The sequence below is a fragment of the Myiozetetes cayanensis genome, unplaced genomic scaffold, assembly GCF_022539395.1.
Source record: "Myiozetetes cayanensis isolate MyiCay16 unplaced genomic scaffold, myiCay2020 scf6-25, whole genome shotgun sequence".
Classification (NCBI taxonomy): Eukaryota; Metazoa; Chordata; class Aves; order Passeriformes; family Tyrannidae; genus Myiozetetes; species Myiozetetes cayanensis.
In genome coordinates this window covers 34,164,826-34,190,588 of record NW_026087853.1, presented here as the reverse complement: position 1 = coordinate 34,190,588, position 25,763 = coordinate 34,164,826, and the positions used below count along the sequence as shown (strand labels likewise).

At 37.7% G+C, this 25,763-nt stretch overlaps 1 protein-coding gene across 4 annotated transcripts in view; it reads right to left on the bottom strand.

Annotated features, from left to right (window-relative positions):
- Positions 1–25,763, bottom strand: part of SIPA1L1 (signal induced proliferation associated 1 like 1) — a 213,278-nt gene that overhangs the window by 19,829 nt on the left and 167,686 nt on the right. For all 4 annotated transcript variants that reach the window (XM_050336206.1, XM_050336204.1, XM_050336202.1 and 1 more), the window contains 6 exons: positions 24,563–25,139; positions 23,184–23,458; positions 17,645–17,923; positions 9,368–9,517; positions 4,463–4,587; positions 1,632–1,750 (listed from right to left, as the gene is read on the bottom strand). In XM_050336206.1, coding sequence (XP_050192163.1) covers positions 1,632–1,750; positions 4,463–4,587; positions 9,368–9,517; positions 17,645–17,923; positions 23,184–23,458; positions 24,563–25,139 — 1,525 coding nt within the window. The remainder of the gene's footprint in view (positions 1–1,631; positions 1,751–4,462; positions 4,588–9,367; positions 9,518–17,644; positions 17,924–23,183; positions 23,459–24,562; positions 25,140–25,763) is intronic.

Below are 25,763 nucleotides of genomic sequence, written 5' to 3'. Positions count from 1 at the left end.
TAGCAGTTCACCTACCACTGGGGTATTTATATGCATCTGAAGTCCAAAGAATTTATCTAAGTTCTGATCGTCTACAGAATCAGAACTGAAGCAGTGAGCAATGGACTTGTTACATGAGCAGATAGCCAAGGAATAAGGGAACGGATGGAAAGGAGACTTAGAACTTTCCTATTTGTCTACCCCTAGAGTTTTACTGAACAGACATCAGCAGAGATCCCAGGCAAATATAAAAAAATAGATACTATTTCTGTTTTCACCGGAAAAGAGAGGAAATAGAGAACGGATGCATACTGAGAGCAAGAAACCATCAGCATCCATGTCTTTTATTATACTAAAGCAAGAATTGACAGAAAAACAGGAGGCATATGAAGCTGATCTGGACTCCTAGTTGTCTCCAGTTAAAGTCACTGGTCTTTGTTAGGAAAGGCATCACTCCCCCATCCATCTGTCTACATAATAAAGATTTACTTTAACAATGACTAAACAAGAAGAATGCAAGCATTAATAATTCCAGTGCTGCACTTCGCACTCAAGCTAATGAGTTATGTATTACATTATTATGCTGTCAAATACATCTCATGGAAAACAGGTCAATCTAAATTTAAAAATTAGTCTGTGCTTCTAAGAATATGAAGACAGGTGTGTTGTTGTTCGGGGGTTTTTTATGTTTTCTTTTTTAAATAATAAATATGTGTTGTTATGAATTAATAACCTAAAACCAACACTGCCAATTGTACTTAAAGAATAATGCTGGTAAGTATAAGCAAATTAAAGACCAGGAACCAATTAAAGACTTTCTCACATCTAAATAAATGCAACTAATACTTTCAGTATCGTCATGCAACACAACTCTGTATTTTAGCTTGTTGTACACATAAATAAAAAAAAAAGGCGATACAGCTTATTGGGCAAATAAAGTTTAAAGGGTGTTTTTTCAATTCCAGTGACTTTAATAATTTTCAAGGCATTTGACATTTATGAAAATTACTGCATTTATCTGTTTCACTCTATGTAAACTGGGAAGTGATAGTCTCCATAAATGTGTGAATATCTAACTCTGTGGAGACTTCTAGAAAGAACAGAATTCACCTTTAGACCCTGAACACTACTAAAACAAGAAAGGGTTTTTTTCAGCAGGATTCCAGCAGACCTTTCAAACAGACTTCCCACAGTGTGCAAGGTAGGTTATGGAAAGGAATTAATGGGTACACTATGTGATGAAAATGGAGAAAATACAAAACCAAAAACAAGATCGTTATTCTGTTTCGAAAAAGCAGCTTTCTGGGCATTGCATTTTAAGATATATTAGTAAACTTTAAGTCTTATGTGCGAGGCCTAGGAATAGCTTTGAAAATTTCCACAAATCCTTTACTTATCACAAGGTAACAGACTAGCAATTGCTGTTCAACTGGCAGCAAAACTTTAATAACTAATAAATATTTCAATAAGCTGTGCTGTAGGATTTAGAAAACAGGCCTGCTCTACTGCTTTCTCCACATTTTAGCAGACAGAGGGATTTTTTCCTTTTTTAAGCTGACACTCTAAACATAACTTTGCACTATACTTTTGGTACCAAGAGCTTGTGGAGCAAAAGCAAAATATTAAATAATTCCTTTTTCAGGATAACTTACATGACCCTGCTTGTTTGGAGACAAGTGTACCACAGGATCCTGTCTCATCAGTCTTCCACTGGGGCTTTCTCTGAAGGACGGCAGTACTTTTGATACTGCTGGCAGATGGCATGTTGGTTCTGCAACACAGCACACAATGATGTACTGAAGAGCATATGCAGTGCAACAAGTTAGAAAGATGTGTAACCTGATTTTACACTGCAATTTTTCCAATACCACCATTAGGCAAAAACTAATACGTATTGTGACAAAACACAGGTGAGGAAGTGAGGGCCCATTCCTGCCTGGCGTAAATCACTAAGACTTCATTAAAAAGGAAACATGACTTTTGTTAGAACAACCTGAATGGTATCACATCCCCACTGTCACACTGAACTATATTAAAGCATTAAAACAGTGGAATATTCATTTTCACAGCGTATTGATATTGTATCACTATAGGCATGATGCCTGCTAGTGAGAGATTAAAAAGATTGAAGATCCCCATTTCTTAAAATGGCATTCTATGCAAGGCAGGACAATAGGAAAAGTTTACAGTGATCACTTCAATGAACACATTTTCTCCAGTACAATTACTACACATATTTCTTATCAAAGTTACAGTGAGTTAAATAAACATTTTCTAATTGAAGAGATAGCAAAAAATCTATTGAAATCATAATATTCTCTTAAACATTGCTGGCTGTGAATGTGGGAACTGCATAGGTGTACAAAAGGAATACTTATTAGACTAAACCTGACAGAAGTAGATGGAATTCAAATCATTCATCTTACATGTATGATCACAGGAGTGCACTTTGCCAATTAAATTTACTGTTTTCCCAGGAGATAACTATGGAAGTCTAGAGGGTGTTCAGATACAGCCTGTTAGGTAGGTAATTGCCTCCTCAGAGTCCAAGGTCAGTATTTAAAAGAATGTGTCTCCAGTTGTGAGTTTTTACATATATTCTGCACTTATAAAAATGCTCCTTTTAATTAGAGTATGTGCTTAGAAACATCAAGTACTTATCAATACCCAAAGTAAACAGCAGTGCTTTCCTCAACACAGCAACAGTTTGTTCACCTTAATCTGCAGCATTACTATCTTTTTTAAAAAACAAATGAAAGTTGTGGGTTTTTAAAAGAATAATAGTGATGGTAGAAATAATATTATCATGAAATTTGATTGCCCCAGACAAGTGGTAGCAAGCAGTGTCAGTGAACCAAGAACAAAGGTGTTCTGTAGCTAAGGATGGGCCAGGAAGGAGTGAGTGCATGGATTCACTACACCTAATGCCTTATTTACCTTGAGACAGATTATCCCAAATGGAAAAGTGCTTATCTGTCATAGAATCAAACTTTCACCTAGATTCACCAGATTGGCAATAAAGTCTCCAGTCAGAGATGCAGCTTCCAACTGTGACTCTATGAATGCAGGACAATACATAAGAGATAAAATACAGGGATTATATGTCAGTATGCATTTTGCAGCCTTTGCCAAATGCTGGAGTCATCTCTTCTGCCACACAATTTTTCCTGATTTTTTTTTTGGCTTTATTTATTTTGCTAATATGTTGACACCTGACACTGTAGAACAGAAATTGTTGGCAGCTCCACTCAGTGCCAGCACCAATTCCCAACTATTGGTCTGCAAAAGTAAACCTGAGCAAAAGATCAGTTTTACGTGTGTCGTTAACCATCACTCAGTATCAAAACATATGTGATTAAAAGTTGTTCTGTCAAAATGAGAACTGCATATCAGTTAATCACAGTTTTTTAGTGAGAAGTACGGGGGAGGGAGTTGTGAGGGAGATACTGACAGATGGCTTCAATAACAAGGCACAGCGTTACCGAGGTTACAAAGGTATGTGAACAAAGTACATCTTCAGAACTTGAGGCTGGCATACGCCTTAAACTCCTGATCTCACTGAAGCTTATTCTGTGTTCAACACTAGTCCATTTGTATACTGATGCAGTAAAATAACCTTTATGTGCAATTGAAAAAGTATGGAATTGTTTAATCTATGGTAAAAAGTTAGAAAAAACCAATCTAGCAACCTTAGCCACAGTCATCATGTTGGATCAATGCTGTTTGTAGACAGGACATTTCCATTGGTGTGAATCTTACTGGTACCCATTAAAGTCAAGCCATAGCTGTAGCAAAAGGTCTATGTGCAAAAGCTTCAAAGCAAGGCCTAATAATATAAATTCTCGGTACCTAGCTGTTTTATGTAGTTAATGTGTTTCCTAAGCAGACAGCTTAATTGCCATGTGCAATGAAAATCTATACACTGGTGGAAAGCAATTACCTGGCCATAGATGGACTTCACTATTTAAACCTAACTGCATTTCTTCCATTTTGCACATGGTATTTTTATAGCTTCAATGATCAAACAATCAATTTGCATTTATATATCCCCATTTGAAAAGGAGCATCACAAGTGCTTTAGACAAACTAAGCAAAAATTAAACTAAGCCAAGCTACTCAGGAGAGTAGGGAAGGTCAAACAAGTCCTCAACGGCAAGACAAATTAACAAGTGTGTCTACCCAACTGCTTCCAAAAAGACAGTGTGTTTCAGGGTAAGAGCATTAAGGTAGATTTAGTCCCACAGTCAAATGAAGAAATGAAATCATTTCTTCCTCGGGTGATACTTACAGGTCTCAAGGAAGCAGACTGTGGAAGCTTCAGTACATGCTCCAGACCTAATTATTCATCCTGATGAACAAGGTTAACTTTCAAAGACACTGAAAACACAGCGCTTAAGAGGGTGTTCTCTCTGCATGGAGAGGTATTGCCAAGGTCACCTTGCAGTTAGCACCACTTGCTCATTGTAAAGAATTCATTACCTACCTATCTGGTCAACGATACTATCCTCACTCCTTTGCCAGCTGGGTGTGGATTTGCCGCTACCGCCCGTATCTGACTGCGTGTTCTGCCTGTCAATGGAAGCAGGGGATCTACGGCTAATTCCAAACCTGTTTTCCCCAAAAAACAAAGCAGATAATGATTTTAAATATACAAAAATCTCGCATAAGGGGAAAAAAAGCACTTATAAGAAGTCAGTGTCAAACAACAGGGCAGACCAACGCATAGCACAAATGCTTAAGGGATTTATAATGTTTTACCATTTAATTTTTGTGGCAGCACTCTAGACCCATTTAGCACTTTTGATGCATAAGATTACAGTATACATTATTTTATTGAGCATCTTTGATCGAGAACAGCAGGTTACAATGATACAATTGGAAAAAAACCAGACCAAAACATCATGAAATAATAAAATTGTTAGTTTTCATTTACATAGATGTTTACATAAAAAGACAACCAGACTGTTACATGGTTACAGAAAAGTCATCACAATGAGTAAAATGCTAAAGTTTGGATCCTTTTAACTGTGAAAGCACTATCTCAAACTAGTCAAAGAAAGCATCAGAAAGTTTGTTGGGAAAATCCCATGGATCTCAGACACCTTGCTGTGTTCTAACTAAATGAGCTTCAAGGTCATACCTCTACATGATGCAGATATATATGGCAACAACATGAATTTGTTTGGCACAACATTACACTGCCAAACAGTTTCAGTAAGCATCTATAAAGGTGACTGTATTGGTTATGGATTCTCAAAACCTAGGGATTATAAAATCTATAAATTATTAAGTTATTGGATCATAAAATAATTTGAGTGGACTAGCGTAAGCTAAATACAGCCGTAGAAAAGCAGTGAGACATACACTTATTGCTGTAAAAGAAAGCATACAGAGCAAAAGGAAAAATCTGTTCTAAGGACTTTGTAAATCCTGCCAGATTAGTCAAATGGATTTCAGAAACCTCAATACAGAGTCAAGGAGAACAAGTTAATGACAAAGGAGACACACAGTGTCTGTGTGCTGTACCAGAAATGCCTGTAAAACTTAAATCTACAGTTCTGTATTACATATAAATCACTTAAAAGTATGTAAGAATTACTGGGTTCAGAATAGCAGATCAATCGTTAAGAATTCATCAAGAACAATGCATTTCTGAGATTTTTTTTTTTTAATCAGACATACCCTTAAGGAAAAATAGAACTAACTCCACATGCCCAGAATAACACACAGAATTACAAGTTGATAAAGCATCTATATATCAATGAGTTTCTCCAGCTTTAATGTCTAACAAAATAACAGAAAGTAAAAAACCAGAACTGTGCTTTCTGTTCACTTTACCAGCTACAGACTGCCCCACACGACCTCCAACATAAGACACCTGCCCAACTGTGAGAACAAGCTCAGTGTGGTTCTCCCACTTCCAAGTTCAGGCATTTGTTAACCCACCAAAGAAACATCATATGACTCAAAACAACAAAATCCCACTCCCATCCTTAAAAGACAAGCAGCTGGAACATGCCTGTAACATGCAGCACACCTTCAAAATATCGCATATCGAAATCTGGGCCTTCTAAAAATTTACCCAAACATGACCCTCCTTCCCTTTTGTTCACTGCTCCCTATTTATCAACATACATTTTGATGAATTAAAAAACATGAGGAAAACCTGTACATATCTGCCTTCTGGATATAAACAATTTACATAAAGGAAATTACATGAAGTGAGTAAATGTTTTTTCCTTTTCTATTCATACAGACTAGGTAGGATTTCACTTGATCAAATACCTAAATGAAACATGATGAGTTCAATACCAATTCAACATATGCATAAAAAGTCTAAACACAGCATTTGAAAAGTGATTGGTTTCTTAAGCACTGATATGAGGTAATTTTCAAACTTTCAAGATTTGTAGACTACAATGGGAAGAATATATTTTCATAATAAAATAACTAGAAACTGGTATCTAAAAGTCAAAAGCCCAAGAAACCTCGGTGTAATGAAGTTACACTGCATCGATATTTTACTTTCTCTTGAAATGTCTTTGTACCTAACCTCCATAATGTCCATATGCATAAAAGCAGTCAGTCTTGCATCTGGCATATTTGGTGATGTGGGATCTTTTTTCAAGTTTAGAAATATACAAACCCACCATATTTTTAATTTTATTTCATTAGAATCACTGCTCTACTAACTCAGCAGCAAGAAATGTCATTAGACTGCCTTTTTACAGGCAGTGGGCTATTTAACAGCAGTAATAATAAATGCAGGTGGTGTTACATTTTATGCCACTTAAATATACAGCCCATTAGGGTACAAAGGAGAAAGAACCCCGAAAAAAAAAAGGAGAAATCAATTTGGATTAAAAGAACAGTCAGATTGTTTAAATATACATTTTATCTACATCATATGATGAAACTTACTATTTAGGTACTTTTTAATCAAATTTTACATTCTACAGTCATTTATTACATACACATACCTTCAGGTAAACACAGCATAAGTATACAAAACACATATATACATCAAGACCAATCTGGATATTCTTGAAGGCAGTGAAGTTTCTACCTATATCCAGTCTGTGATATGGAACAATAATCTAGTAGAGGCAGCAGTTACTGCTTGCACCAATGTCTGACAGAGACTGGACTTACTCATGCTTCTGGTCATTTAAATTTCACAAACTTTCCAAATCTGTGATACTATGCAACAAGAAATAAATGTATACACAAACAATGCAGTTGAGACTTCCTGCACTGGGACATTTCAGGGACTGAGTAGTACCTAGAGTACAGCAGAACCTCACATCTGGAAGATGACCTTCAGGACATGGTTCCCCCTTGGCCATTATTCCAGCCCAACTCTTCTCTATTAGCAATTGAACACTGAACATCGCCACAGAGCTGCCCTGAATCTGGTCTTTCAGATGAATCTCAACAGAACATGTACGTGGAACTGCAATGATTTCTAGTAATGTGACAGACATTAGATTGCTTATTGAGATGAGGAAAAGTTTCCTTCATAATCACATTTTTCATGCTTTCCATTGAGCCTGGTAGAAAATGTTTGGGAAGTCCCAAGTAAATATGATTCACATGTACAAGGACAGTATGAGAGGCAAACTGCTTTTCCTATAGGAACAGAACATAATAGTAATATAATTGGAGTTTAGTGTTTTCTTTTTAAAGAGCATCTAGTAAGGAACATGCAAAGTTCATGCATTAATTCTTTCATTATTCCATTGAAACAGTGTTTCCATCCACTGAATTAAAACTTCAAAACCAAAAAGACTGTATACTCAAGGTTTTTAGGACAAATCTCTTTGCTGAACTTGCAAAATGCTTGAAGAATTCTGTAGCGAACATATGTGTATAATTAAGTTATAAGATGAAAAAGGGTTGGGATGGGTGCTGGTGTGCGCTGAGGTCGATTCAAAACAAAAACCCAAGAATGTCTGAAAATCCCTTCCTACTCAAGCAGTTATGGTTGTGACGGTCTTAGGACATATGGCAGCAATACCTTTCTTGTAGTGCAAATGACATAGTTGGGAAAAAGCAGACAAGATATTGGGAGCACAAGCTGCTCCAAGGCAACACAAGTGCTGCTGGTGTGATGTGAATAAGCCAGAAAGTATGCAGCATATAAAGAGGTTATGTGCTTTTTTCGAGCTGTAGAGCCCTGGACACACTTCTATCTAGTTTCCCTACAGCAAAGTTTAATGGGTTTAGAGCAAATCTCCTAATGGAGTAGGACTTAAGCACAACCTTATAAACAATGACCAGAACAGGCCTGATAGTCTTATGAATCAAAGCCTTCATGAAGATGTGCAGCAGATAAGAGATCGACTCTTCATAAAACCTCAAACTGAGCTGCAGGAAGGACAGGGAGGGCAAATCTTCAGTGCTGTGGAGCAAGAAGTAGCATTTTTTCAAATACATGATCAGAACAGCATTCTCTGGACTGACACAGAGTACCTAAAACAGGCAAAAGACAGTGCCTTGTACTAAGCAGTTCCTAACAATGGCAATCAATCTTACTAATAACATATTTTTTAAAATAGAGAAAAAGGTATTTCTACTTTATAAAAGACCCGAACCAAAATGAATTGCACATAATGACCTGAGACGTACTCAAGAATACTTCAGAGGGAAACTTTGCAGTGTGAACTATGAGCAATTTTTTCCCTTTATCTTCTCTATAGGAAGTAATTTGGAATGTGGTAGACAGCTCTTCTGCTGTGAATTATTTTTTTCTCTATTTGGAGATGTTTGATTTATTGCTCCTTTTGGTGCTCTCTGAAAATGATACAGATTTAATTTATTCCTCTGCAAGTTGCCCCTTACATTGACACTGGATCACTTCAGAGAGTTTGAAGATTTCTGGAATGTTGGAAGCCTTAAAACAGGATGACTGTGAATATGTGAAAAAGAAGCCAGCTGTGGACTAATTAGCACTTTTGTGCCTAGACATCTGAAGTCTTAGTTGCACTCTACACTATTCAGCTATTAGCAGACTGCAAAGTCCCAAACCTATTACTTTTTTTATTTCACAATCTAAACCTGTGAAATGAAGCAGTTGGTCACACTTCATTAACTACCTTTAATGAAGATTTTTAAATACATAAAGATCTCTTTGTACAGTAACCTGAGCAGTTGTAGACCAGGATCAGAGCGAGAGGTTAGATTGCAAAGGTGAAAGGGGAAAGCAAGGGATTTTTAAAACTGGCTTTTTCAAGAAGCATGACAGCGATATTTGAAAACAAACATAGTTTAATACATGTAAACAACGGCTGACAGGAGGCCGTGTAAGCACTCCTTTAGTTTAATATACGTTCCAACAAATGAAACAGAGAACAATATGTTTGGAATATGTAAAAAGGCTGGTGCCTACCCTTCTGGCATAGATTTTTGTCTGTATGTGCCTCCAGTAGAGCCAGTGTCACTTGAGGATGATAAGTTGCTTGGAGAATTACGGCACTGTTGCGATCTCGCTAAGGCAATGGATGAAACTGTGACGTAGACATCAGAGCCAGGAGACAGTCTGTTCCAAGGAAATGAACTGGTCAAATCAGCAATACAGAACAGCAAGATCAGACTGCAAAGCATGATGAACACTACCATGCAAACTGTCACATCAGGAAAGAAAACAACGGCATCACAGAGACAGTAGAAATTGTATCAGTTGAAGGATCAGACATTTTCCTCTTATTAATCTACTGGAAACCATGAAAAAAATCAACTATAAAAACCTGGATGCAGGGGAGTAAATGAGGAAAGGTCAGTGTGGAAAGAACATCCTGACACACACTAGAAAATAATCTGAGTTTCTAAAGTCACGATCTGTTGTTACAAATTGATTGTCAAGAATAATGAAGCATGACACTCCTCATCAAAACACAGAATCCCAGAATAGGCCAAGTTGGAAGGGACCAACAAGGATCACCAAGTCCAACTCCTGGACTATCAAACAGAAGAAAATATTCCTAATTCTCACAGCAAACTCCTGCCTGAAATTTAAACTAACTATAGTGAGCTGTCTATGCAAACTCTTCCAAGAGCATCAAGCTTATCTCCATGCCACCAAATTGTCCACAATAAGACAAAAGGACAAAAAAAACCCGCAATGCTAACTATAACACCTCAACATTTTCCTAAATGTTTAACATTGTAATATAAAACTATCTTAACATATCAGAACTCTGATTCATATGAAGCCTTCAACTGTCAGAATAACCATACAGCAAATAGTCTAGAACTGCAACACATGCACCTGAGCAGAATGGCTGGAAGCAGCAGGCTTATACTGCTTGACTCATGCAGCCTGTAGAGTTGAAGGCTTTTTTAGAGAATTGTCAGCATTTTGTTTCCCAAACCCCAACCCAATTCAGTGCTCTTAGCTAATTCTTTGTTCTTCTTTGTTCTACTCAGTGGTGACTGAAGCCACTGAGAACTTTCACAGCGATTTAAGTGGAGTCTGAGTTCATGAACATCAAACCCCTACTGTGAATACAAACCTTTATTCATTTTATCTAGGAAAAATACTGTAAGTTGCACAAGTTAAACAGCGATTCAGTATTTGAAAAATGGATGCTGATTTCAGTGAAACATACAGATAGTTGCCTCAGTACACAACTCAGATCTGGGGATTTAGAAGATCTTAGCCTAGACATTTAATCTTTATCTGTAAAGGCGTGTCAGATTTTAAATCAGCTCTCACCACAATACTGTAAGAACTTCAAAAGTTAAAAACTTTTGAAAACCAGAAAACCACCACTGCACTGATTAATGTTACTCATGTATGTGTATATTTCCAAGCAGGTGTGTATGTGCATATATACATATATTCATAACAAGTGTGCATTTGTCCTCAGTACTACTGCAAAAAAGCAGTAAACTAACAACATCTTAAAATGGAAAGAGCTGTAGGACTGGATCGAACATCTTGATCATCTAGAATTCCATAAAGTGCATATGACTAACAGTAACTCTTTTTTTTGATAAAAGAAAGGAATTATCTAATGCCTGACCATGATGAGTACCATACCAAATGCAGTAATTCCTTTCTAGACTACCAAACTGAATTTAACTTATCACACATTTATCACGTCACATATCTGAAATACTTGATTGCAAAGAACATGGTTCAAGACTTGGAAACTTGGGGAGACCCATAAACCAAGCAGTTCATTTTTCCAGAAGCACTCTTAGAAAGAGAAAATAAAAATTAGTTTGTCTGACAAAAAATGCAATTTCAGTAGCATTCACTCACTTATATAGGCACACACATTTAAACTTAGTTATGATTGCAAAGCAATACACCATTTAAAAGTATGACCTTTTCCCCCAATACCAAATTAGAACTGATGGCAAGGAAACCAATTACTTCTCGAATAATTTCTATAAAATTATTTCCTGTTGGAAAATGCTTACATTTTCACTTCAGATTCAGCTCTGCCTTTTCTTTACTTCCTATGCCTTACCAAAAAGTGACAGCACTGTTCAGAAGGAATCTCAAGATTTCAGAACTGTGTCATTGAGTTATAACTCATTTACAAAGATGAAAGACCTTGAGGGCAAACAAAATTGTATTATAAATGCAGTCTGAACCAAACAGCAATGAACAACTACTCAGGTAAGACATTCTATTACTTAAAGCAGAAATAATTTTTCCTTAGTACAGTTCACAGTTGCACTAAAAACCACTAATAGTACAAGACATTTCCTTTTCTGTGGAACATGTAACTAAGACAAAAGAACTTTAGAGTAAATTAGTTCAAATTTACTTTTCAAGCTCCTTTGAAATCTATTGATGAAAGGCACATCCCAAGACAGGTGTATTGTGTTAGCCATACACCCTTATAGCTAAGAAATTCTGAGTTTGTTTTATATTATGAATTAAAAATCATATTAAAGTAAGATCTTACCTATTTCAAAAGACAGCTTTAAGAAGAAATTCCAAAATAGTAAGTGCATAAGTCCCAAAACTAACTTTAAAAACAGGTCAAGCATCCATTGCATTAAACAGATACAATTACATTGCAGTCAATTGAACTAGGATTATACCACGCATGATTTAGTTCTAACAAATCCAGTTCACCCTGAAAGAACTGGTTGAGTCTTGCCAAGTCTTTTGTGAAGGCAATGAGTGGGATGGATATACATTTACTTTGTTTAGTATGACAACACAGACATCGAAAGCATTCATCTTGCTCTCAATAAATTAATTTCCATGTCATTAACTGTAATTTTCCCCACGTCTTCACTATATATAGGCATGCAATACTATATGAAAAACATCAGTCTAGCACACTTTGTGCCTGGGGCCTAAGGCAGTTATGTGATGATACACAGGTGCCTTTTCCCTTAAACCTGCATGGGGCACAGGTCCTACTTTGTGCTACAACTTCTCCTGTAAGAGCTGCACAGCTCAGAAGCGAAGGAAATGCAATCTGGCAGAAGAGGGAAAATGGCCTTACAGTCAAGGCATTTCAGTGCTGACTTAGCAAGCTGAATTCTTACTTTGCACTTGCTGCAGCACTCCAATATGACCACTGATGTATTTGCTAATGACCATTTTTCGCTAGTAGTCACTAAATGCAAGTTTTTCAAAGGCCTTATTTGATTCCAAGGCCCAATATACCTCTGAGCTGAAAACTTACTAAAGCAGCTGAAGTCAACTGAAGCTGTAATTTTAATATTAAAAAAAAAAATATTAACAATGCTGGGCACACTTCCAAATGTGAGATGCCCAAAATACGACACAGCAAATGATTAGAACATTATTTGTCTCTCTACCTTTGTTCTTAATCTGAAGAGGGCCAAAGACACGTCTTCTCACACAAGAATTCTGAAAATTAAGTTTAATTAATACCCATGAAGCATTCAGAAACTACAGTAATGGGCACCACTGTAAAGTTTAGAGGGAGTAATTGCATCTTTACAACAGGATTTGAATGTCATCCAGTAAATAAGAGATGGAGTAATGAAGAGGAAAATAAAATATTAAATAGCTCTTCTTTAATGAGCTGCATCCACTGTGTGAACTGAATGAGGCAGATGTCCTCTGTTAAATTCCCATAATTTAATCAATGGAAGCATCTGAAAATACGGTTACACAAGAGTTTGGAATAAAACAGCACAGCAAATCTTAATGCTGGCATGTTTACCTTCCATGTGTTTGACTTTTGCAATCCTAATAATACTGCAAGCTGTGACAATTCTCTGCAAACACCGCCTCTATGCTCTCATGTTTAAAGAAAACCAATCCATTCAAAAAGGAAAAAAAAAATCAATAATTTTGAGGAAGGGGATAGTGAATGAAACAGAAAACGCCATCAGGGTGTCACGTTGTACCGTCTCACTCCACACCATATACCTTCTCAAGTATTTTTCAATTTGCTCATCACATTTCAGAAAACACATACTGTAACAAGAAAATATATAGAAGCAGGCAATGGGACAACCAGAGGTGCAGAACAGCTTGTGTATGAAGACACATTGAACAGGCTATATGGGCCCACAGATTACAGAGAAACTATTGTATCTGCTTCAGTCCATTCAAACGTGAACTGTACTGGATCAAGCAAATAATGATTACACATCATCCCTCCTGACAAAAGAACATGTAGGAGACCTAGAAGTATCGAAAGACAAACTAGCAGGCACCTGGATGAAGAGATACCATCCACAGCTATTAAACAGAGCACTATAGGTTATATCCAGCACCAGGCAATCTTAAATGGTAGACAGCCAGAGGACCATCAGACAGGGTAAAGAGTCTTCCTTTACATTTGTAAGCATTTCTTACACTTTTCCCTGGTCCCTGCTGATGACCACTGTTAAACAAGACAGACCAATATTTGTCATGATTCAGCATAGCTCTTCTCAGATGGGGAAACTTTTGGATCACATAAGTTTGGCCATTCAGTCATGTGTCTCAATAAACCTTTGATTTTCCACTGCTACATTCAGCTCTAGGTCCTGGAGCTAATAGGAAGTGTGTAATATATAATCTCATGTTAGTACATGTTTTAATTTGAAGAACGTTATGAGAACCTTAAAATAACGAATCCTCAAACCCTGTGAAGTAGGCAACACGTGTGCTACAATGTTCACTTGACAGGTAGCAAGATGAGCACACACACCTTGTTTATATTAGAAAAAAAAACTTATTCAAATTAAGCAGCAGCAGATTAGGATTTTTATATAATGTGGGAACAATTTAAATTAGAGTCCATCTGCAAGAACTAACCTATAAACTACTACTGGCACATTTACTATCACTGGCTACACGGGCATTGTTCAAAACAGTATGAAATCTTAGGGCAAGACTGTGCTTCAGAGAAGTCCTCAGCAAGACGTAAAACCATTCTTAAGGATATTGTCCTAATAATTCCATATTGTGGAATTTTACTGCCAGTGCATGACTACAGTCATACCATAATTCAATCTTCCATTTGGTTTAATGACTGACAGCACTCAGAAGTTTTCTAGTTAGAGCCTTGAGCTTTCATCCAGTACAGTACTCAACTGCACACTGAAGTGCTCAAGTCCAGCCAGCATGCTTTGACCACTGATTTTCATACTTTTCAAATGTTTGTCAAATCAAGTTTTAGTTAAGACTGGTTCCAGTTTATGATAAATTAATGAAGAACAAATTATTATCTTCCACTATCTTGCCTCCTTTCTTGATAAAGTGTGGAAACCAAGTGTACAAAATTAAATAATGAAAACTGGGAGAAAGAAAAAAAAATCAAGCTCTATAATTGCATCTTCTCCAATAACATTAGCCCTGGCATAATTCACATATATGTGGTTTATTGTTGTTTTCCTTAATGTATCCCTCTGATATTTATTTTGGGTTATAGGCTATATAGTGTCCCATGTGGACTAATTAATGTTGTGAAATAAACCATGACTTGGAAATTATTGCATTTAGATTATTAGATTTTTCAGTCTTAATGTTGCAGTAACATTAGAGATTTATTTTATGATTTATAAAATTTTGGGCTATTCCTCCTGCCTACAAATATCCGTATCAATCACAGCTACATTCAAGGATCCAGAATACCATGAGGATCAGGGAAAATTTAAGTATAAGCTATTAAGTCAGATTTATGAAGACAATCTATTTAGTAAGGGCAAATTTAAGCACTCTGCTGGTTAGACACAGGGACTGGACATTTGTCTGCCTTCTCAGAGTCAGGGACTGTCAAGCGACCTACTCTCTCACCTACAATAGCAGTCTCTACAGGGAGACAAGATGTTTTTATGTATATGAAGTGAAATTCTGTTCTCAAGACTGGTAATGCAGTTTTTATTTATTTCTAACACAGTTAAATGAACTAAAGGGAATATATCAACAAGGGTAAAAAATAAATTTATTTCACTCAGTGTGCATATTTATAGCTTCTGGCTATATAAACTGACCATCAGTAAAATATCACTAGTAGGTAATTTAAAAACATTACAACTGTACTACCTGTACTCTCAGAGCACTTTGCACTCAAAGAGGGAAATACCTGACAGGTGATCTTTACTCTAGGAAAAAGTATGAAAGTTAGTGGTGAAAAATTTAATGAGGCAGTAGTTACGAGGCCTATGAGAATCTCATCTTAGTTGATTTCAAGATTTTACGCAATAAGAAATTATCTGAGCTTCCCCAAAAGCAAAGCTTTCTTTTATCATGTAGAGAAAAGACAAGTAAGTCTTGCAGTGAGTTTTTTCTTGGGCTTTTTTTCCCCACTCTACTATTCAATAAAATGACAAAAATGTATTTTTCTTTACTTTAACTGAAATGATGGTAACCTTATGCAACTGCTGATATATTTAAACTTGATTCAGTCAAGACTAATATGTTTAGCAGATCAAAAGATGAGAGAAGACAGTTTTCAGGCATCCAAAAATATTTCCAGCAAAATTTAAAAGTTACTTTGATAATATACTTTTAAGGATTAAAAGAATGTCTACAGGAGAAAAAACCCAGCTGCATGCCCTGAAAAAGAAGAAAATGGAAAGTCAAGGTTTCACTTTTTCAAGACTAATACTGACTTTATGGGAATGTAATTTTCACTTTGTAAACATTTTTCAGGCCATAACTCCAAGCCTTCAGTGACTGGATAAAGCTTGAATGCTTTAGGTGTACGATGCTGCCTGCATATGATTTTATGCACAAGAAATGCTCCGTTGTTAATATCCCATCTCTTGATGCAGCCAAAGGCTCCCTCTTGGACACAAGTTGCAGAACAGCCAACTAAAGATTCTAGACAAAGCTCTTTGTTTAATACCATGAAGAGATGGAAGTGTCTGAAAAAAACAGTAATGCAACTGAATCTGATTATCTGTCACTGCCTTAAACTTTGCCCGGGAATTACTATACCTTCTGTAACTACGGAGCGAGATTCTACAGCACTGGAGAGAGCAAAAAACCCCACCACCTCAGCTCTTATTCCTTCCAATTCAGCATCTACCTGTCTTCAGCTGTAACAGGCAGATAAAAATTGCATTGCTACATGCTGCTTTGTTGGTCCAAATATATCATTAGAGAGCCAAGTCCAGCACTTCCATGGCTTCTGCAACCTTTTTCACAGACAATCTAGTCAGGTTGTCTGTGAAATTATTAGTGTCTTCAGTGTTGCAAATATTGTTTTGCAATTCATACTGATGGGAGATTAAAGTATTCATCTATGAAAAAGAAACTACGAAAATTAATTCCTTACCAAGTATTATAATTTCTTAACAAGGTGTCCTACACAGAAGTTTCAATTTCACTTAAGTAGTTTCTTGGTCTTGGTTGTACCATCTTTAAACAATTTTTTTTATCCCCAGTTCTCCATAATGTGAAAAATGCTTTAGGTTAATTCATTAGAACACCCTTTCTTATTACTACTGCTTTTTATTTTTCAACCACACAGCATGATCAGAACCCATATAAAGTTTTTTCCCTCCCTAAAGAACTGTCCAAAGTAAGAAATACAAGCTATAAGCTTGTTTCCCTCCACAGGTCTCACTGTAAATGCAATGACAGATTTGTATAGATAATCAAAACAATGACAGTTCATTTGAATACAATCAAATACATATTTTCCCATGAAAGAATGAAAATACTGTGACATGATACCTTTATCTTACTAATTGCTTTCTTGATTCAAAAACTCAAAAAACCAGAAAACCCCAAATCACCTTGGAGAAATTGAAACATAAAACAATTTCTTCTCTAGCCTAAAAAGTCTTAACACTCCTCAGTCAGAAAAATTTGCTTTCTGTGCTGGTCAGAATTCTGCTAAAATTTCTATCAGATGCTATTTCTGCCTTGGGTGCTTTAGGTAATTCCACCAAGCTCATGAACAAGATAAATTTTTGATTTCTTTTTTCAAAATGCAGTAGTTCATGAACATAGCTTTAAAACTTCGATTGTAGCTCATTTAAAACTTAAATAACAATATAGCATTTTCAGAATACCAACACAGGGGAACAAAATCCCAGAATACTTCATTTGGTGGTTAATCACACGAGGAAAGGTATTTCCTTTTGGCTATTCATGCTCTCTTTTGACTAAATAAAACCAAGATTAAAAGCAGTCTTCAGATACTTAGACAAAACTCTAGTGAATTTTTGCTGACCAGATTCTGAGCAGCAATGAAAAGCCACTCGCAAAGCAAACACGTACCTCCGGCTCTCCAATGGGCGCCCATCACTAGAGATGCTTCGGGGAATGTTGGCCGCTCGTTCTGGAGGTGGCATTTTCCCTTCTCCTTTTCCAGAGCCAATCCTAGATGGCACTGGACTCTGTATTTGAGAAGGTACCTGAGCCACATGAGGTCCCTGTCCTTTGCTTGCATTTCGCTGCCATTTGTTATTATTCCTGAAGGGAAATTTGAATTCATACGGCATTCCTTCATTCACTTTGTACTCCATCACTGGCATACGGTAGTTTTCTGAAGAACTCCTGGAAACAAAGAAATTATGAGGTTGTTATAAAAAATTAAATAAATACATCCTGTTCACAAGAATCGAAATCTTAATAAAGCCTGGTTGCTCTTCTCTGGACCCGCTCCAGCACCTCAATATCCTTCCTGAACTGAGGGGCCCAGAGCTGAACATAGTACTCAAGGTGCGGCCTCATCAGCACTGAGTACAGGGGAAGGATCACTTCCCTGCTCCTGCTGGCCACACTGTTCTTGATACAGGCCAGGATGCCATTGGCCTCATACAGTTGGCCTTAACCCATCAATCCAGCCTGTTCAGATCCATCTGCAGAGCCTTCCTACTCTCCAGCAGACCAACACTCCCACCAGCACAGTGTCATCTGTGAACTGACTGAGGGTGCACTTGATCCCCTTGTTCAGATCAATGGTAATGAGATGAAACAGGATGGGCTCCAATAATGAGCCCTGGGAAACACCACTAGTGACTGGATGCCAACTGGATGTAACTCCATTACTGTTCTTTGGGCCCAGCTATCCAGCCATTTTTCTTATCCAGCAAACAGGGCACCTGTACAAGCCATGAGTGGCCAGTTTCTCCAGGAAATGGTCTCAAAGCCTTTACTAAAGTTTAGGTAAACAACATCCACAGCCTTTCCTTCATCCACCAAGGGGGTCACCTTCTCACAGAAGGAGGCTGAGTTATTCAAACAGGATCTGCCTTTCAAACGCACACTGGTTGGGCCAGATCCCCTCTTTGTCCGGTACGTTTCACAATGGCACTCAAGATGATCTACTCTATGACCTTCCCCAGCATCAAGGTCAGGTTGACAGGCCTGTAGTTCCTTTTATCCTCCTTCTGACCCTTCCTGTAGGTGGACATCACACTGGCTAGCCTCCAGTCACCTAGGAGCTCCCTGGTTAGCCAGGACTGCTGATAAATGATGGAGAGTAGCTTGGTGAGCGCTTGCACCAACTTTCTTAGTATTCCCATGTGGAACCCATCCAGTCCATAGACTTGTGTGTGTATGCAGGTTGCTGAGCATTTCCCCTTGGATTATGGGAGATTCATTCTTCTCCCTGTCCCTGCCTTCCAGGGCAGGAGGCTGAGTACTCGGAGATCAACTGGTCTTACTATTAAAGGCTGAGGGAAAGAAGGCATTAAGTACCTCAGCCATTTCCTCATCCTTTGCCACTATGTTTCCTCCCACATCCAATAAAGGATGGAGATTCTCCTCGGTCCTCTTTTGTTCTTAATGTATTAACAGAATCAGATTAATTTCCAATTGAGTTTTGACCCTTTTAATTTTCTCCCTGTATAACCTCACAATATCCTCGTTGTCCACCTGAGTTGCCTGCCTCTTCTTTCAAATATCATGAACTCTCATTTTTTTTCCAGAGTTCTAGCCAAATCTCTGTTCAGCCAGGTTGGTCTTCTTCCTTGCCAGCTCATCTTCCAACACATGCAGACAGCCTGCTCCTGAGCCTTTAAGATTTCCTTCTTAAAACACATGCAACCTCCCTGGACTTCTTTGCTCTTCAACGCTGATTCCCAAGGGATTTTATCAATCAGGCTCCTCAACAAGCCAAAGTCTGCCCTCCAGAAGTCCAGAGTGGCAGTTCTGCTGATCACTCTTCCTTACCTTCTGATAACTGAAAACTCTACCATTTCATGTGCCCAGAATGGCCTCCACCCAGCACATGACCCACCTTTTCTGTTTATAAACAGCAGGTACAGCAGGTCAACTCCCCTATATAATTATCTTTCACACACTCCAGGAAGCTCCTGGGCTGTTTCCCCTCTTCTGTATTGTATTTTCAGTAGACATCTGGTAAGTTGAAGTCCCACCCCAGATAAAGGAATAGTGATGGTGAGAGTCTGCCTCGTCTTCCTGGTGAGTGATCCATAACAGACTCCTACCATGGTATCTGCCTTGTTGGTCTTCACTCTAATTCTTACCCATTAACAACCCTACTGTCACCATCATTAAGCCCTAGACAATCAATCACTCCCTAACATCCAGGGCTACCCCAAAAACCTCTCCTTCCTTGTCTATCCCTTCAGAAGGGTTTACAGTCATCCACTGCAGCATTCCAGTTGGTCATTGATACTCTTCATATGATTACTGGGTTATAAAAGCTAAAAAAAAATATGCTAGAAGGGCATCTTCGTATCTCCACTCCTTAACTTGAAAAAGTCACGGGCTTTAGAACTTACCTGTACCCAAACAAATAAGACCTAATATGTCTGTTCTTTTCTAGACACGTCTTTCTAATGAACAGACATTAAAAAACAAGAGTCCCATGAAGTAAGGCACTACACTTAATTTTCAAACATCTTTGACTTTGGAGTAATTCAGTTGATAAATCTGCATGTTATGAAAACAAAACACTTGCTCAAAATCGTAGGTGCCAAGCCCAAAAGATGCCCATTGCTTCCCAAGGAACAGGACATCACAAAAATTGGACTAGAACAGCACATAAGCTAATGCAATCCACATAAGAAGCAGGGTAAACTTCTGCACACATTTCAAATGAGATACTTGGAAAATAAATTTGGCCTTCAGTTTCCTTGAGAATAATGTTGGTATTTCTCTTAACAAGTTTATATACATATATATATGAGTAAATATTTTTATCACAATTACTTTGTTTATCTACACACATCACTATCTAATGGGAAGAAAAATAACCAATCAGTGCAAAATTTTGAACTTCTAGCTCTTCCTCTAAGTGATTACACCATTAGGGGTGAGAAATATCAGTATCTCTTCCCAGCTAAAATAGAAAACAAAACAGAACTTGCTAATGTCAGAATGGCCAGATAATAAGTTGTACAGGCTAACAGGAGAAGACAAAGTGAAACAGTTCGTGCTGAGGTCTTGCTGTCCACAATAAACTCATTTTGTGGTTTTACTTTGGCCTACCCTTTAGACTGGACCTACAAATTAAATCAGTGGCTGGAAGGCATGAGCTGTGCTTCTGAAGCACGTGTAGTTGAGCTTCATCTGAAAGTGCTCCCAGGCCACTCTGATGTGATCAACTGCACAGTAGATAGGGATGATCTGGAGATTTGTTTTCAAAGTCCACTCACAACTGAACTAAAATACTGATATCCTTGTTTCTTCTTTCCACTTCATATTCTCTGCTATTCTTCCCCTAGTGCTTATGTACTTCAGTAGTTTGGGTTTCTTTTTTTTTCCCCTCGACATAATTACAGTTTAAGAAGCAGGAATACACAATTTCCTCTGGATGCTGTGTCCTTAACTTCAAGGTCAGCAATCAGTCCACTAAATGAGTTCAGCAGCCATGCTTTAATGACTGTGGTTTAATAGAGATAAACCATAATAAGGCATTAGAATATGAATCGGGGTATTTGGTTATATTTTTGCATCTGCTACTGACCTTGTACATGTGTCTGTTGTCAAGTCAGCTTATCTAACTGCATCTCTGCTCTTCCTCTAACTTCATGCCAATCAATTTATTAGGATAGGGACTGCTTCTCATATGAATGTACTGTTCCAAGCAGAATGGATCTTCATTTCAGTTACGGTCTGCAGAAGTTACTGCAGTAGAAATACTAAATGGCCTCCAGAGGACACAACGAAAGGACTCCAATTTCAGAAAACTGATTGCCAAAAGAGAAATTGCTTTGTGTAAACATTTAACTGAAATCTCTTTCTAGGACAGTGACAAATTCAAGACACAGTTCCTGAACCTTTATGATTCTGGATAGAGTAAACAGCATCAAGAGTTGCTTTATGGAATTTTATAACTAGCAATAACCCACCATGAACATTTGCTCACTACGAGACAACAATAAAACTCACTGATACTGAGTACAGTATTTAAAGAAGTGCAGTCATTTCTGTTACTGCTATGGGTTTGGATGAACTAAAGGTAAGCCTGCTTTTGGCTGTCCTTAATTTAGTTCAGGAATAATAGGATCTGTGCTTTCCACACAGATTTTTCGGCTGTAATCCTTTTGCAGTGACTGTAGCTGAACTTTCCATTTGCTTGGGTTGCTAAATACTGTTCAAAAGCTTTCCAAATACCTCATGAGTGACCTTATGCCACTGCTCATTTTAATTCCTGACATGTTTTCAATTTTCCACTGACAACTAAAGGACAAATAAAATTCCTTTTCTCTCTGTTCCTTTTTTCTTACTATTTACAAAAGGTAAATAGCTCACAGTAAAAACAAACATGGATTTTTCTTTTATAGAAGTAGAAGGTCTTTCTCAGAGACACAATTTCATATCAATGAAATAAATATGAATTTAAGTTCAGCCCCAACCTTAAGTATACAAAGATTTAGCACCTACCCTACAAAGATATTGACTGATTAGAAAACAGCCGTGCAAAATGCTATCTGTCTCTCAGTCCAAGAACACACTGAACTTTGGTAACTGTACTGGCTTCTTCTTGGCAAATCTAGCATAAACCTTCAGCTAGCCTGAGGGCAAATTTATTCTATTAAAAATCATTCCATTTTAATCATAAAGCATTTGCAAGATATAAATACAGGATGTCAGGAATACAGGAATCAGATTTAGTGATGTGGCTGAATGTTACAGACAAATGCTGAGAGTTCAGATGGGAGCAGTAAAAATTATAAAAACTCACATATGAATCCTGAAGAAATGGAGGGACCTAATGTATAGTTTAACAAAAAAAGCATGTATTACTGCTTATTTCTGACCAAGTAACTTTTAAAACTATAAAACAATAATACAGTTGACACAAGGTTCAGGCTAAATACGGATGGGAAGTGAGAGAGATGCAGCAAGATCTATTACCAAGTAAAGAAGAACTAGTGTTTGAAGCAATTTCTCTGGCCAGATCCATACCTTTCATAAACCCTTATCATTTACAGCCTGACTTACTGTGAAAATAGAAGAATGTAAGTCTATTCATAGCTTTCAAGAATTATATCTCCAGGCATTACAAATTACCAACAAATGGGATAGCAGGAAGGGACGTGTATGATTCATTTTGATGAATCCTAACCACACAATTTTCACCAAAAAGTTGTTTGATTTCCATGAACTTCTTCACATATTTATTAAATTTTGGTATTCAGTTAATGTCTGGAGGGGCAGGGGTGGCTGGAGACTGAATATGGGTGGTTTTTCCTGCTTTCCTCTTTCACCTTGCAATACTAGATACTGTATTGCAATTATAGCATTGTTTTTGGAGGTTAACACTTATTCTGTGGTGTTTCTTCCCCCGCAACCCCAAAAATACGATTATTTCAGAGCAAATATAGCTACTATACAATACCTGCGTGGTGTGCAGTCCTCATATGGAGGGACAATGACGACCTTCACTGTTACCGATGTTCTGAGAAGATCAATCATTTGCTCGTGGCTCAGCGTGGCTACAGCCACCTTGCAGATTTCCACCAGCCGGCTGCCCTGCCGCAGTCCCGCCTGCCACGCGTAGCCATAGGGCTCAACGTCCGCCACAATGCCTTCATAGTTCACGTGGAAACCCAGCTGACCCAGACCGTTCCTACGCAGAGTCATTTCCACTGTTTCACAGCCCTTAGTCACAAGCTGTGAATTGAAATGAAGACAGAATTTAAGGCACTGAGAGACCTCCAGTGCTAACAGAGGTTTTAAGCACCCCATTTTTGTACAGTCAACCAACTCCCAAGGACAACGGTGGGACATGATCAAGGACTATATATTTCAGACCTAGGTTCATAATCAGTTGAAATGGATCTTGTCTCGCAAACTAGTATTTTCAGTAGAATCTGATTAGCCAAGTTCTGCCTTGGAATTTCTACTGAAACCACATGAATTTTAGAAGGTACATAGCAGTACATAATAGAAAAACACATGGAGTTACACAAGCATCGCTATCTTTTACAGTTTAGCAGCCAAACAACCACTCTACATTTCCAGCTGTTTCAGTAAGCTGCAAGATTACTTTCAGTCAGAATGTGGTGGCATGCAGCTACTAAGCACAGTAAACTGGGGGCTATGCCAACTCTTTTATGTCCCATGACCATGAATACCATCAAAAGCAATTTAATAGGGTCTAGGTTTCCTTTTTTTCCTGGTCATTGTACAACTACAGTGGTGAAATAACAGGAAAGACAGTGAAACATAACACATCCTTTCATAACTTAACTGGAAAAAAAATGACATGGACAGATGTTTTATAGAGAGATACCATGATTCACTGCATTTTTAGTTTACCACATGCATTCAGAGAATATCTGAAGGTTGCAATGGGGATTGGGACTGCACCCTGCTAGCAACATACTTAATCAATCTCAAAGATATTGCAGTTTTGTTTGAAACAAGATACAACAAGCCTATAAAACAGAGAAAGGGGAGAGAAAAAAGAAAAATAATGTGACACTTCTGTATTTGTTGTGTGGGAGCAAATTATGCATCTGAAGGACCTGCTCTTTTGAATATATTGAGATATTTCTGACACGCACACAACCCACTGAGGTTGGTTGTTATCAGATAAAAGCAAAAGCAATATCGGATTTTGAGAAATAAGCGCAGGAGAGTCCTTACAGATTTTGTGACAAAAAATGAAAAGTTTTAGGGATCCCAGGCATTATTTAAATTGAAGCTTTACTTGGCAGCTGGGTGAGAGAAGAAAGTAAAGAAGAGGAACCAAACAATAGAACACATTCTAACCTCCAGCCTTTTGACGATCTCTTTGATATCATCAATGTTGCTGATGAAGCTCTCCAAAGACACACATTCACCTCTCTCATAGAATATTTTGATATTTGTGTCCGTTGAAGTCCACCCTATCACATCTCGACAGGAGCAATTGAACACCACGCTTTTTGTGTCCTGTTCAATGAGGACTACAAACTCATTAGAGATGCCTAGGAGACAGTCTATTTCCATACCCTTGCTGTAGTCTTTTGCATGGACACTCCATACAATCGCACCAGAACTATAGATCTCTGCTCCTGGATAAGGTTTGGACTTTTCTTTCTTTTTTGAAGCAAGTGAGATGAATGGGAACTTGCCAGAAGGGTCAATAGGTGTGTTGGTGACATTCTTCTCTGCCAAGTCTTTCAGGTACTCTTGCCGGGTCCTGGTGGCCATTGCGCGAAACTTTTCTGATTTATGAGCAGCATTCTCTGCATTAATGACCTTGGCTAGTAAGAAGTCCCTGAACACATTTGACTTAGGAAACGTCACACCTTTTGGAATAGGTGGTCCAAAGGATGGTACATCTCTGGATCTCGTCACAGCAACACTAAATGAAATAAAAGAATAAGGAAAAAACAGTGTTTCGCTCTGTACAAATCCAGCAGTTTCTTCATACAGAAAATACATTCTCTTTTTTCCAAAAGCCCTCAGTTTTTTCTTTCCTTTTCTCAGCAATATGCCTATATTTACATATTAATGTTACCAGTGTGGAAATTATGCCCCCGTTATTGAATAACCAGAAGGCCGCTTTTTTTTGAATATATAAAATTTTGAGCCATTCGCACTACCACAGCTTAAAAAGAGCTTCAAGTGCAAAATTGTAGGTTTTTTTGATAAAGTAATCACTCATGTGTGATACTTCTGAATTTTGTTTGGTTTTAGTACAAACAGAAAATTTCTAAATCACGCTATTACAAAGGCTAGCTTAGAATTTAGCTAATGCTGAAAGGCTCATCTGAAAGCAATGCAAAGTGTATGATTAATACTAGAGATACAGATTAAATGAACACATTACAGATGAAGGCAATAGTCATCTCACAAGTCCAGTTTCACTGTGAAAATCATCTTCTGGTGACTGAATGCCTATTTAAAACACTGTTTGTGTTTTAAATTCCTGGACTGAAAACCTCACTAGTTGATACTGCATGCTAGTGATAGAGGCAAACTCCAA